This window comes from Spodoptera frugiperda, chromosome 1 (assembly GCF_023101765.2).
Source record: "Spodoptera frugiperda isolate SF20-4 chromosome 1, AGI-APGP_CSIRO_Sfru_2.0, whole genome shotgun sequence".
NCBI lineage: Eukaryota > Metazoa > Arthropoda > Insecta > Lepidoptera > Noctuidae > Spodoptera > Spodoptera frugiperda.
Window position 1 is genome coordinate 8,818,772 of NC_064212.1, and position 13,921 is coordinate 8,832,692.

The 13,921-nt window shown below is 33.6% G+C and overlaps 2 protein-coding genes across 2 annotated transcripts; one reads left to right on the forward strand and one right to left on the reverse strand.

The window, feature by feature from the left end:
* Positions 1 to 110: 110 nt before the first annotated feature.
* LOC118273692 (uncharacterized) lies at positions 111 to 10,064 on the reverse strand. The gene is made up of 11 exons (XM_035590789.2): positions 9,845 to 10,064; positions 8,846 to 8,922; positions 8,591 to 8,729; positions 8,047 to 8,148; positions 7,202 to 7,889; positions 6,829 to 6,944; positions 2,909 to 6,650; positions 2,211 to 2,741; positions 1,899 to 2,078; positions 1,475 to 1,726; positions 111 to 1,386 (listed from the first exon to the last, which is right to left on the reverse strand). The coding sequence occupies exons 1-11, from the start codon at positions 9,917 to 9,919 to the stop codon at positions 1,184 to 1,186; spliced, it is 6,105 nt and encodes a 2,034-aa protein (XP_035446682.2). The 5' UTR covers positions 9,920 to 10,064; the 3' UTR covers positions 111 to 1,183.
* A 201-nt stretch (positions 10,065 to 10,265) lies between these two features.
* On the forward strand, positions 10,266 to 13,877 carry LOC118270263 (uncharacterized). The gene is made up of 3 exons (XM_035585760.2): positions 10,266 to 10,873; positions 11,520 to 11,738; positions 11,817 to 13,877. Exons 1-3 carry the CDS (start codon positions 10,754 to 10,756, stop codon positions 13,857 to 13,859), a joined length of 2,382 nt encoding a protein of 793 aa, XP_035441653.2. The 5' UTR covers positions 10,266 to 10,753; the 3' UTR covers positions 13,860 to 13,877.
* Positions 13,878 to 13,921: the final 44 nt, after the last annotated feature.

Consider the following 13,921-nt stretch of genomic DNA (forward strand, 5'->3'; position numbering starts at 1 on the left):
TTGCTGCTTGATATTGTAATGATGGAACACAATATATGTTCTGTGTTCTGTGGTTATAATATTTATAAACATGATCTTTTACAAACATGTTAAAAATAAAATACTAGGTATATAGCATAAAATATGGGTTTTATTCAGTTCAAATCACAACTTGTTATACTTAGAGGTCTTACAGTTAGATTGGTACAATTAAAAGAAGTTACAATGTTCATATAATGCACGCTACACACCATACTATTTAACTGTGCAGTTTAACAGTCGAATTGTACAGTTAAATCGTATTGTGTGTAGGCTGTATAGGACCGGTAGGACCTACGATTTAACTGTACAGTTAAAACTGATTATATTATTTTGTACCATAAGTTGTAAGGTATTTACACTGATAAAAACCTATGTATTGTGCATCACTTTCATGCCCCAATATGATCATAAAAGCAGCTACTGTACCCTTACTGGGTTTGCTTTACGTTTAAAGTAATTGAAACCAACCAAGCAGAGCTCCGAACGCGCTCTCGTTTCGATTCGTTAGTCGTAAAGCAAACTCATACTAAGTACAGATTTTTATTAGCGATTTTCACAACTTCTACATATGAACCCACATGCAATAAATGCATTATTATTTGAAATAAAACCCTTTGTTTTCTCTCCAAGAACAGCTGAAACTTTAGTTTATTGCCGAAAATATTTATGGAGTTCCCATTTTATTTAATAATTTGAAAGAGGGTACATCTAGACGCCACATCTAAGGTTCTAGACTATCTAGAACATTTAATTTTAGTACGAAAACAAATTGGAGAAGCATATTTTAATGAGATCGATTAAATATCAGCTAAATAGTACCTTTACATAACACTATAACTTATTATTAATATCAAATGACATAAATTAGAGACTTATAGTATACTATACTTGAAATTACCACTAAGTAATCCTTACTTAAGGTTATACCCAAAATCCTTAAATTATGACTATTCTTTTGTCTTAATCGAAAAGACAATCTCTGACTCAAAAATACTAATCCACAGATACTTAGTTTTTATATTCTACTTAGAACAAATATATCAATTCTCAAAATGAACAGCTGTTAAAACTGTACCTAATTAATACTACACATACACAAAATTATACATGTATATCTGCTTAGCAGATAGTCAACTTAGTTAAATAATACAACACTAAAATATTAAGTTACGCGAGCTATTACGGAAAGATGTTTCTTCCACACTTTCAATGGCTTTGTTTTTACGTAATCGCATAAAGTTTTTTCAAGATCCGGCGACAATGGTTTCATTTTACGCGTTAAAAGTATTTTGTTAATACTATCCTGGTTATGTCTGTTGATGAATAACATACTGGTGATTGCAGCTTCTTCCATTTTGGGTGATGCTGAAAAATAAAAATGAAAATTATTAATAAATCTGGGCTTACATGATAATTTATTTGAAAAACATAATATGATTTTATTTATACTCACGATTATTTTTAAGAATATCAGTAAGTTGATTCATAGCTATCTCACAATATATTTTCATATCAACTGGGTATGGTTTCATCAGAGGCCCAATCATCGACACACAAAACTCCTTCACGTTGTCGGATACTCCTTCCTTTTCTATCATTGGTTGAAGTAAATTCTTAATGATATTATTTTGACACCACCGCGGTCCGTGTCGCTTGGCAAGAATAATCAGAGCCAATCTCAACGTTTTCTTGTCAATGGGAATATCTGAAAGATAATTAAATGACTAATTAGAAATTGAAATAGCAAAGAATTTTCGTATCCCAGACTATAAAAAAAAAAAAATAGTTTTGAAGCTATAAATTATTGCAATATTCAAGACCAAATTACGATAATAATAACCATACAAATATCTAAAAGCTGATAACGAAGTCCTTACCTTTCAAATCCTTGATACAGTTTTTAAACATTTCTAGTATTTTTGTCTCATTCCAGTCTGTGATCTGATAGAAATATTTTCGGCTTAAAATGTTTCTAATATCTTGCACTCTGTTCAATTTATCATCACACTTGTAGAAATGTAAGAGATATACCAAACATGTCACCAGAGGGTTCTTGGCTGTAACAAAAAATATATAAATGTTAACAAATTCCTACTAAAAATTCAAATATTTTTGAGTTAAAATCCTTATATTATATGGCATAAACCACATCAAATAAAATTGAATACTAGTAAAAAATAAATACATACCAATACCCATATGCGCTAATGGTATTATATGCATCCATATTTCAATACATTGCTTTATCAACGGCACAGATTTATATTGAATACAATACATGGCGTCCAGAATAAACAGCCGTAAACGGCTTTTAGCTCCAATATATCTACACAGGAGAGCATAGAAGTGCGACATACTTTCAATCACATCAAATTCTGGTGTTCTGTTCAATCTGAACAATGTGTACTCAATGTTGGACAATATTGCGTCAACAATATCAATAGGCCAGTGATTCTTTAGTTGTGCTACCACATAGAGTAGAATTTGTTCAGCCTTAGTCATAGCCGGAGCAGCTGTTAAAGATATTTTTCCAAATAACTCCTGTTTCCTTTCTGGTTTTGTTAAATATTTCATCATGGCGGTTATAAAGAGTTTGTGGTTTGTTTTTCGTAAATCAGCAACTAACTTGTTCATGGCATTTTTCGTTTCATTCATTGGTAGTTCTGATATGGTTGTAATTTCTTTTTCAATTTTTTCGCATAATTGTTTAATTGCGTAATCTGTAAACAAAAGATAATACAAAAAACGTTTTAATACAAAAAGATAATACAAAATCACGATGATAAAAAACAGTATAAATACTCGAAAAGGCGAAATTATTTTCTCAGCAACTAGATCATAGGAAACAAACCAAGTTATAAGTATTTTACGAAAATTATCAACATACCTGAAGGTTTCTTTGCAAATGGTTTCACAGAGTCCACTCCATATTTTTCTATCATGCAACACAAAATACTCTCTTTTGGATGACAAATTTCTGTGTTTACATCATTTGTAGTAACTGATTCCTTGTTAGGAACTAATTCCTGAAGTTTAGCTAGTTCCTGATGGTCATCATCAGACCACATATCCAAGTCATCATATGTAACAATTTTTTGGGTAGTAGGTTTCGGGCTTTGTTGTAGTTTCGAAGTACTTTCTATGGAATTTGTGTTTTCTCCAGACTTCCTATCGCTTTCTCCCTTTTGACCAGAACTACGCAATATTCTCTTTGGTTGCACAAGAGGTTCATCAGAAGAAGACCTGCGTTTTCTTCTTGCTGCCCTTACAGTTTGCGACTCGGTTTCTTCTTGCGCCTTTTCGAGAACTAAGTTTTTATTTGCTACAGAATCCAGTAGTGTCTCGTCTTTTGTTAAAACTACTGCACAGTTATCAAATAATTCTGATATCTTTCTCTTAGTTCTAGGCGTGATCAAGATCTTTTGTGGTATTTGATCTAAATCATCTTGTATAATATTCCTACTCCTTGGAGACAATAGAGCTTTTGTTTGTTTCGGTGGTGAATTACTACTGTAACATTCGTTTTGCGTAAAACTCCTTAATCTTGGAGACAGTGGTGTTTTTGTTACTTTCGGTGGGGAATATAATACTTTATTAGCTTCATTGTGGATATCGGTACGCACAGAACTCCTCAGCCTTGGCGACAAAGGAGTTTTTGGTTCCTGGGGTGGTGAACTTTGAACCTTATCACTTTCTTTATTAATTTCAATTTCTAAACAACTCTTGCGTCTCGTGGACAGTGAAGTTTTAGGATCTTTATTTAGTGAATTTGTTACTTTATCACCGTTGGTATTTAACTCAAACTGTACAACACTCTTTCGTCTTGCGGGACCTGGAGTATCAGCTTCACCAGATACTAAATTTTGTTCTTTATTACCACTAACAGTTATTTCAGTTTGCAAAGCACTCTTACGCCTCGTGGTCAATAAAGTTGTGGTTGGTGGATTTTGTCCTTTATCACAATTATTATTGTCAATCTGCGTAGCGCTCTTACGCCTTGAAGTGGTTGGGACTTCAACTGGTGAATCTGATACAATATCCACATTAATGTTGACACGTTTTTCATTTGGCATTTTATCATCATTATTCATTTTGACTTGCACAGTACTCTTAGGAGTTTGCAGTTCTTTGGGTGGTAAATTTGATATAATACCCCCGCAACTACTATTTACTTCAATTTCCATAGTACTCTCAAGCACAGTGAAAGTTTTAAGTTCCTTAGGTGGTGAACATGGTACTTTATCACCACCACTAGTTTCGATATTGAAAGTAAACGGAGTTTTTGGGTCTTCGACTGGTGAAGTTGGTACTATTTCCTCACTATCATCAATTTCAGTTTGCACAGAATCATTGAGCTTCGAGGATAAAGGACATTCAGTGTGTTTGGGTGTTGAGTTTGGTACATTGTCGCCACTTCTATCAACTGCAAGAAGCAAAGTACCCTTACATGTTGTAGGTGAGGTAATTTCGTTAACATTTTGCCCAGCCTCTTTGTTCAAAGAATTTCTGAGCTTTGGAGATAGTAAAGGCTGTGTATTTTTAGGCGATGTCATTGGTACTTTATCATAACTGATGTCAGTATCTATGTCCAAACCACTAAGCTTTAGAGACATAGCACGAGTCATTCTGGGCGGTGAATTAGGTATTACGTCAATCTCATCTTCGATAGACATTTTATGTGTTGGAGATAACATAGATTTTCTTCGTACAGGTGGAGATTTTAACATTTTAGACTTTTGCGAATTTATTTCAGCCATTACTTTAACGGCTTTTTCATAGACATCTTTATTATTGAGAGATACAGAGGTATCATTTGCTGATACCGTCTTTTTGGTGGGAGGCATAGGTTTTGGCTTTATATTCGATTTTTGTAACAGCGGAGACTCTCTCCTAATTTTATACTTTGGTTGAAGACGTTTTTTCAGTTTATCTAACTGTGTATGTTTCTTACTAGTTACATTTTTGACCCCTCTTGTGATTCGTTTCTTCTTTTGAGTAGTAATATTTGAACGTCTTACACTATCAGAAGCTTTAAACATTTTATTTTTAACAGTAGATCTCTCTTGTTTTTTGTCAACTGTAACAGGTTTTGATATTTGAGATGGTCTATTCTCATCTTGTAAATTATGCAAAATAATTATATCTTTCTCTGGTAACTGTGTTGCAGACGATTCAATAACGTTTTCGCTCAACGATACAGACAAATCTTCTTGATGGTTTTGTGAAATATGAGTATCCTCTTGCATAACTTCTGTATCATCAAATAGAGATGTATTATCACATAAATCTGGATCATCACCTAGGTCTGTAACAGCATGAATGTTCTCCATATCTTCAGGAAAACTGTCTACATCTCTTTCTGGTAATCGTTTGTTAGTTATTGAATCTAAATTATTTTCTTTATTATACAATGGTTGCTCCGATATTTGTAAGTTTGGTTGCATATCCATTGAATCTTCACTTAAGATCTGTTTGGATCTTAAGATTGCTTCAAAACATTGGATTAATTTATCTATCTTATACTTTGCAGTTCTACTTTCCGATTCAAAAATATGAGTTTGGAGTGCAAATCTAGGATTTGATTGGCAAAACAACTCTTTAGTATGACAATGCATATGTTCTTTTAGTTTTAGCAGAAGTTTATCACTCTTGTCACTCAACATCATGCATTTTAGTAACTTCTCTGTGGGGTTAGTAATAATCCTTTCTTCAGTTACTCTTGTTGGTGTTTTTGGGATAGGAGTCACAGCATTAAAGGACATTTTCATGTTACTGAATATTTTTTCTAACTCTAGTTCAATGCGGCTTTCTCGTACTTTACTATTGTTCAATTCAAGACTTTCTCTCTCCCGTGCAATCTGTGTACTTCTATGTGTACCGTGACCATCATGTCCTTGAGGCTCAACTGGATTATCATTGGATGAATGGTCTACATTCTGATTGTATACAATAGTGGGAACTGCAGTTATAACACTTTTTTGACACTGGACTTTTGAAGTTGCAATCTGATCTGACATAGTTGCAATAGGTGTGTTATTGTTTGGTACACATTTTGGAGCAGTGGACACTTTCTGGGTATCATATTCTTGGCTTTCAACTACATTCTCATCAAAGCATATATTATTGTCATTGAACATTATAGTGGGAACTTGAGTCTTGTCTTTAGACAGGTTATAATTGTGTATTCTCTCAATCTGATCATTATGTCCTTGAACTTCAACTTTCTTGCATGAAACATCTAGATTCTGGTTGTACACAATAGTAGGAACTGTAGCTCTTAAAACATTTTCTTTAACTTCGGATTTCGATGGAGTATGGTCTTCTGAATGATTTGGACTGGTCATGTCCTTTGGAACACATTTTGAAACTATAGAAACACTCTGAGTATGAAGATTTTCATTTGTGTTCTTATTTCGGTGAAGACCTTGACTCTCATTGTATACTATAACGGGCACTGTGCTAGTTATAACACTATCCTTCATCTGAACTATAGATTTTGACGGTGTTTCAATATTGGAGTTGTTAAGGGAAGTTCTGTGACCGGTGTCTACATCCACAACTTCAGTAATATCATCATCAGTGGACAGGCGTGGTTCAGGTGCACTTTTGACAAGGCCAGCTTGTTTGTCCTGCAAATGAAATCATAATACTATAATATGACGCAAATATTTTTTTCAGAAAATTACATGGATAGATTAGAAAATGTGGCACACAATTAAAACTTATAATATGAAGAATATTACACATAGTATTAAGTTTACTAAAGTAATATTAACTTTATTACATTATTTTAACTTTATAACTTACGGCAGCTGTACGGACTGGTGTGGAAGGTACAACGGTATCTTCAGCTCCTTCTATATCATCCACTTCACTGGTATCATTATGAACAGAATTATGTTTTCCTTGTTTCTGTGGTGTACCTGAAAGTTTTATAAAGAATATAAGAAATCTTTTATTATTTCAATCTGGTTTTAGTAGCTCTTTGTGAAACTTGTTAGATTAATTAGCTAACAATTTTCATACAACTCACGAACATAGCCACAAGGCTAAGTGTCTAATAGTAGATATTTCAGGTTTTTTTAATTACAATACGATTATTTAAAATGGAACACAGGATGGTATCATCATTATCAGAAATGTTATTGCCCTGTCATAAATATTGATAAAAACATCTTACCTGTGGGAGTAACTGCCAAGTTAAAACGCGAGAGTAGATTTTCCAACTCTTTCCCCTTATATGGGACTTTAACAAGCTCATCACAAAGATTCTTATGAAGTCTCTCCAAATTCGCAAGTTTGGCATTCTTGACACTGAGCACTGAAACTTCTTTCTCCAAATTAGGAATTTTAGTGCATTCTTTACGTAGAATGTCATTTTCCAGCTTCAATTTCGGAATCTTCGCAGTTTCTCTATGGAGTTTTGCTATTTCTTTTTCAAAATTTTTAGCTTTGGCATTCTCTGCCCGAAGTACTTCAATTTCTTTTTCTAACTTTACAATTTTACTATTTTCCTTTAGTAGTTCATCAATTTCTTTTTGTAAATATTGTATTTTTGCAGTAGCCTTTTTGATACCATCATTAATGGCGTCTGGCGTAGCAAGGTCGGAAACTTCCTTACGAAGATCCAAAATTTCTTGTGCCAAGCTTGGTATTCTGGCATTCTCCTTGCGAAGCTTCTCATTATCTCTCTCTAACCATGAAAGTCTATTATTGTCTTTGCGGAGAGTCTCAACTTCTTTATCTAGTATATCATATTTTAATTGATTCTTGTTGCAAGATTTACAATTATCTTTTTTCTTGTCTTTATCAACATTAGAAATCGCCTTTGGTGGATCTGGCTGTTTACTTTTCTCTTTAAGCAGCAACTGAAACATTAAAATAATTTTAGGATAGTTTCCTAATATTTTTATACCAATGTCATAAAGTAGCTTTTTCTGATATTTCTGGGGATCCCCGACTTGATAAAATACATGCTAATTAAAGAAATTATTATTCAGGTATGAACCTGTGAATACACTTTACCTGGATCTGATTTCCTGTTTTTTCAAGAGCTTCATATTTGTTTTGTAAGTCACCAATTTCTTTATTCTTTTCTTTGATCCTTTCTTCTAACTGCCGGTTTTCCTATAGTATCCAAAGAAAAGTACATGTTTAGTGCATAATACTTAAGTATAAGAATAAATAAAATCTAATATCACTAACAATCACAATGGATCACACATAAACAATCACATATATGTTACACATGGTCAAGATAATTCTGTAGTGATATTTTAACTACTGGCTACAGCAAGAATAATATTTGCTGCAGTACAGACCACCTGGTTTGAAACTAAGACATTTTATAGTTGAATCATATTATAATCTCCAGAAGTTTAAGATTGTTTTAGGCATTTATAATGGTTGCTTTAACCCATGGTATCCCGGAACGTAGATCTATGCGAGTCATAACCAATTTTTATTGTATCTCATTACCATACACACACGCACACAAAAGGTTTAATAATCTTAATAATAAATAGATGAACAATGACTTAACATATCAATAACATAAAGTTGAACTTACAGTTTCTAATTTGCCCACTTTATCAATGAAGTTTCTTATTTCAATAAGATGTTGTTTGCACCCTTCATTGGAGTACAATTGATTATTTTCCAATACTCTTGCATAATGTCTCGCAGTTTTATATCTACACACGGCAGCACTGAAAAAATAAAGAAGAAATTATTATTACATATCTTGATAAGTTTCACTAATTAGTAAACATAGACATAATATATTCAATATCTGTAATTATTAATATCAGTTCTGAACACTTACTCAGCAAAAACAACTTTCTTTTTCAAGTAAATAATAGATCTTCTGAGCTTCTCTAATCTTGTCTGAGTATCTTGTTCCTGAAACACAAAATAGATTAAACACAATTAGAAAAGCATAAATACGCTGTTAAAAAGCATAGAAATTAACCCTTGGTATCCGCGCAATGCGCAACACACACAAATGCAGATCCACGCGAGCCCAATGTGTTTTCTATTGAGTCTTATATACCAGCTTACGAGAAGTAAATGGTCAGTTTGGTGCTGACCAAAGACATCCACATTTTCTAAATCAAATCAAATTCATGTGTATCAGACAAAAATAGAAATTTAGTAACTCCTTTCCGTTGTAGACATATTCTATTGCATGTACAACAAGTATGTATGAAAAATGACGATGATATGATAGTTTATTACATACATTGTCTAGATATAGTATACTTAATCTATATCATCTCTAGTCATCGCAGTCAGCTATCAGTAACAGATACTTGATCGGCAGTTGGTAGTAACACAGGCCTTAATTTGGCTACCGCTAGTCTAAATTGTTTTGTATGCCAGAGGTATCAACATTAAGTATTGTAATTCTTATTACTATCTCGTATTCAATATAATTATAGTTCAATCAAACAATCAACTACCTAACCTAGTCATGGCATACAGAAATTGATCTATTGTTGTGACCACATTTTCGCTTTAGCAGTTTTAACTAACAAAATTAAATTGCTACATTTGTCACAGCATAGATGTTTTTATTGCAGAATCAATCGTATAGTATACAGTATACATAATGCAGGTACATTATCTCCTAACATGCAGAAACAATATTACTATCATGATCAAAAATGCCTTTCCATATTACATTACTTTCTAAATTTCTGTCAATTTAAGACAAAAAATGAAACTTGAAGTCAATAAATAATGTATTAAACAGAATTTACATTAAAACATGTACAAATAATACAAAAATATATGCTTCTAACCTTAAATCTACAAAACTTACCGTGTTTGATGTTGTAGGTTGATTGAGAAAATTTAAATCAAAATCAAACACTGTATCCTCGAATGAAGCACTCATTGTAATAACTTGAAAACAAAATAGAAAACTATAGTTAAATTACTGTTTTAAACACATTATATTACATTTTTTTAACCGGCGCGCGAACATGAGACTCTAGACACAAGTCACAAAACATTCCGATTGCTGACACTGACTGACAGCCAGCAAGAGCAAGCATTGATTGAATTTGATCAGTGTTGCTATTGGCAACACTAAATGTTGTAAAAGGTTTCTTCTGTTATTCTGTCGTTCTTTCTCGGATATAATAAGATAAAGTGCCCAATGCCCATACTAGTATTCTGTGCCCATACGCTGTACTAATCCTTATAATACGTGGACCGCGATCATGCCAGCAAACATGAATGAAAAGGAGACGTTCAAGAAATGTATGGGGCTTGGGCTTAAAATAATTTTAAATTGAACAGCATGCTGACCTATATAGGTTGAAAGAGCGTAATTATTTTGATTTTTTGAGGCATTAAATAAGATTTTACAGCCCTCCGTTTTTTTTTAAAGCGAAGTTGAAATAATATAAGCTTGTATCCCTACAAACATTATTTTTAAGGGCTAGCAACCCTGTGGCAATTGATATGACGGTATATTTGTGTATATCTGTGGTACTTTTACATCTGTGGCTCATCTGTGACACCAAAATAAACAATCAGACGACTTTCCGACATCGTACCTATCGCGTTGTTCGTAATTTCGTTGTGATTTGAGTGTTGTGTTCTTACTTCATTTGACCTTTGCATCTGCTCTACGGACTCCGACCCCTCTTTTGTGATCTACCTACCGCTTGTGTTTACTGGACAGATATTCTTTGCGATTTGGACTATCGTTTATTCGAAAGCCATGGCTGCATGTGTTAATTGCTATGTTATCTTGCAACCTGACATCCTGCAGTATGAATACCATGCTGCAGATCTGAGCCCAGAGCTAGCTTTGATAATTGAAGAATGGTGCGGGCGTGAGGTAAGTTATTTATTTCTTTAATCCATAGATGTAACTTTAATCTACTAGAAGTATTGTTTTATTCACAAACAAGGCTTTGAGTGCCTACACTGGTAACCATTGGCATATTGGCATTATGGTAAAGCTCTAACACACAATACTATAAAACTCATGACTTGAAGGACTCAATCCTAAATAAAAAAACTGTCTTGCTTGTTTACGGTCTCCCTTGCGGAATGACGTAAAATAAGTTTCTTCAGACATTATATTATTGTAGTGTTAAATAGTATTTTATTAGACATATATGTATCAAGTTGTGGTGTATGTATTAAGTTGTTCTTCCATTAGTGTTTCACAAAATAGATTTTATACCATACAAGCCATCCACCCTCACTTCGCTGAGTGTTAAATGGGGAAACTATATTGTATTTATCAATCAATTACATAAGAATGCCCATAAACTATATATGTATATTAACCTTTGTTGAGAAATACTCTACCTAATGGTGAAAACCGCATCAAAATCCATTGTGTGGTTTAGAAGAAGACTTAGAAAGGCACAGACAGACTGACATGGAGGGCAACTTTGTTTTACACTATGTAGTGATTTTTTTCAATCACTGAATTATTAAATCATTAGCATAATAATTATTATTTTGATTTACAGATTAGTGATAATGACCGGTTATGCCAAGCATGTGTTCACCTAGTTGCACAAGAAGCTAATAATCGTACTGAAAATCCCACTGTCAGAACGGTTTCACACATATTTGTATGCATATCTTGTGGCATTTCATTGGGTCAACGCACAGGCAGACGACGTCGCTCATTATTAGAGGGATCTGATTTGAGAACTTACATAGAAAATCAAATATTTCCCCGACAGGTAATAATTTAATAATTGTTTATTACTTTACTTACACAATAATAGACTTTTGTAATATTAAAACATTTATTTCAACAGGTTCCAAATGAAGCTTGGGCATGTAATGCTTGCTGGATGAGGGCTTATCATAATACACCCCGGTTAGAAACGGAACCTCCTGTATCCCTGGAATTTGAAGCGCCAGTGGTCCCAGTCCAAATGCAAACAAATGAGGTGTCAGTTCCAGCTGTCATTCCAGAAGAACCAAATGTTGACTCAGTTCCTGCATCAAGTTCAATAACCGTGCCAAGCTCAGAAACAGAATCTTGGGCTGATCAGATGCCCAATATTCGACCACCAATTGATACAATTAATTTAGTTTCATATGCTCGTATATCAGACACAACATCCCACTGTTTTGTACCAGACTGTGTGAACCCTGAACGTATTAGAGTTTCTCGCTATTTAAAAAGATCGATCTTGTGTCAATATAAAATATATATTTCTGAGAATGCTAGAGTATGTCATGAACATTCAATGTTATATAACTGGGATATTCTAAATGAATTTGATTTTATACACAGTTTCAACAGAATGCAAATTGAAAATATGTTAGATTTGTTGTGTCATAGACCAGTTGGTTCTGTGCTTAATTTCGAAGATATTGAAAACTGCTCAGACCGACTGTGTCATTATTGGACTGGCCTCACAGTAGCTAACTTTTTATCATTGTTTAACAGTGTTGGTCAGATAGAAACAATCTGTAATAAAGCCAAAACTGCTCTTGGCATGTATCTAGTTAAATTAAGAACAGGTGAATCATTTGCACGTATAGCCAGTCTTTTTTTAACCTCTAAGGGTACAGTAGCAAATTACGTCAAAAAAGCAAGGTCTTGTCTAAGCACTTATTATGTGCCTTTGCATTTAGGGGTTGGTCATATGACTCGCGAGCAACACAGTGTCCATAATCTTTTGATACCACAGGGACTTTTCGGAACAGATGCTAATAACCCAATAGTAATCTGCGATGGCACTTACATCTATTTGCAAAAATCATCAAATTATTTGTTTCAAAAAAAAACTTATAGTTTGCATAAGTATCGCAATTTAGTTAAACCTTTTCTGATGGTGACTTGTGATGGCCACATTATTGATGCCTTTGGACCTTACGCTGCAACACAGTCAGATGCTGATATTATGAAAGATCTCTTTCAAAATGAAAACTCTCCACTAAGGTCTTACTTTAGACAAAACGATGTTTTTATTTTAGATCGTGGCTTTAGGGATGCTATTGGTTTATTAACTTCCTTGGGGTATTCAATTAAAAAACCTGAGAGTTTGGATGTTGGTGAACGACAATTATCTACTTTAAAAGCAAATAAATCTCGAATGGTTACTTTGTGTAGGTGGGTGGTAGAAGTAGTAAATGGTCGGTTTAAACGGGATTTTAAAATATTCAGGGCTGATTATTTTAATTGTGCTTCTAGAAACCTCATGACTGATTTTAAAGTTGCAGCAGCTATTCTTAATTGTTTCCATCCCCTTATTACTGACCATCCAGATGCAGAGGCAATTTTAACCAGAGCCCAAGAAAGATTCCATATGCCAAACACACTAGCTGATTATGTTATTGAAGGAAATATTAACAGACATAGAGTCAATTTTGTTTCATTAGATGGCCAGCTACCCCATTTGGATGTGTTCCCTGTGATGGAAATGAGGGATCTTATTTTATTTTCATTGGGTATTTACCAAATAAAACAGGCAAGATCATATTATGGGGAACACATTCGAGAAAATGGTACATTTAGAATAGAAGTTGACACTAATCTCCTAGAACATTCAAATAATTCATTTTTATTAAGAGGAAGAATAAGGTCACGCCACCAAAGCAATAAAATATATTGTACATATATATTGTTGAATTTAAATAGTGGTATTACAGATTGGTGTCAGCGAATTGCACAATATTATTGCAGTTGCATTATAGGGAAACGTACCATTGGAAGCTGTGCACATGTTATGACCATTGTTTGGTACTTGGGATGGGCACGGCATCAGGAAAATATGCCACCCCCACCTGCCAGTTTCTTAGACAGTATTTTAGTAAGAGATGATGTCGAAAATGAAGAAGATGAATAAAGCACAAATAATTAATAACCTATTTTTATTTTATTACTTCTATCCCTATGCAATGATGACAA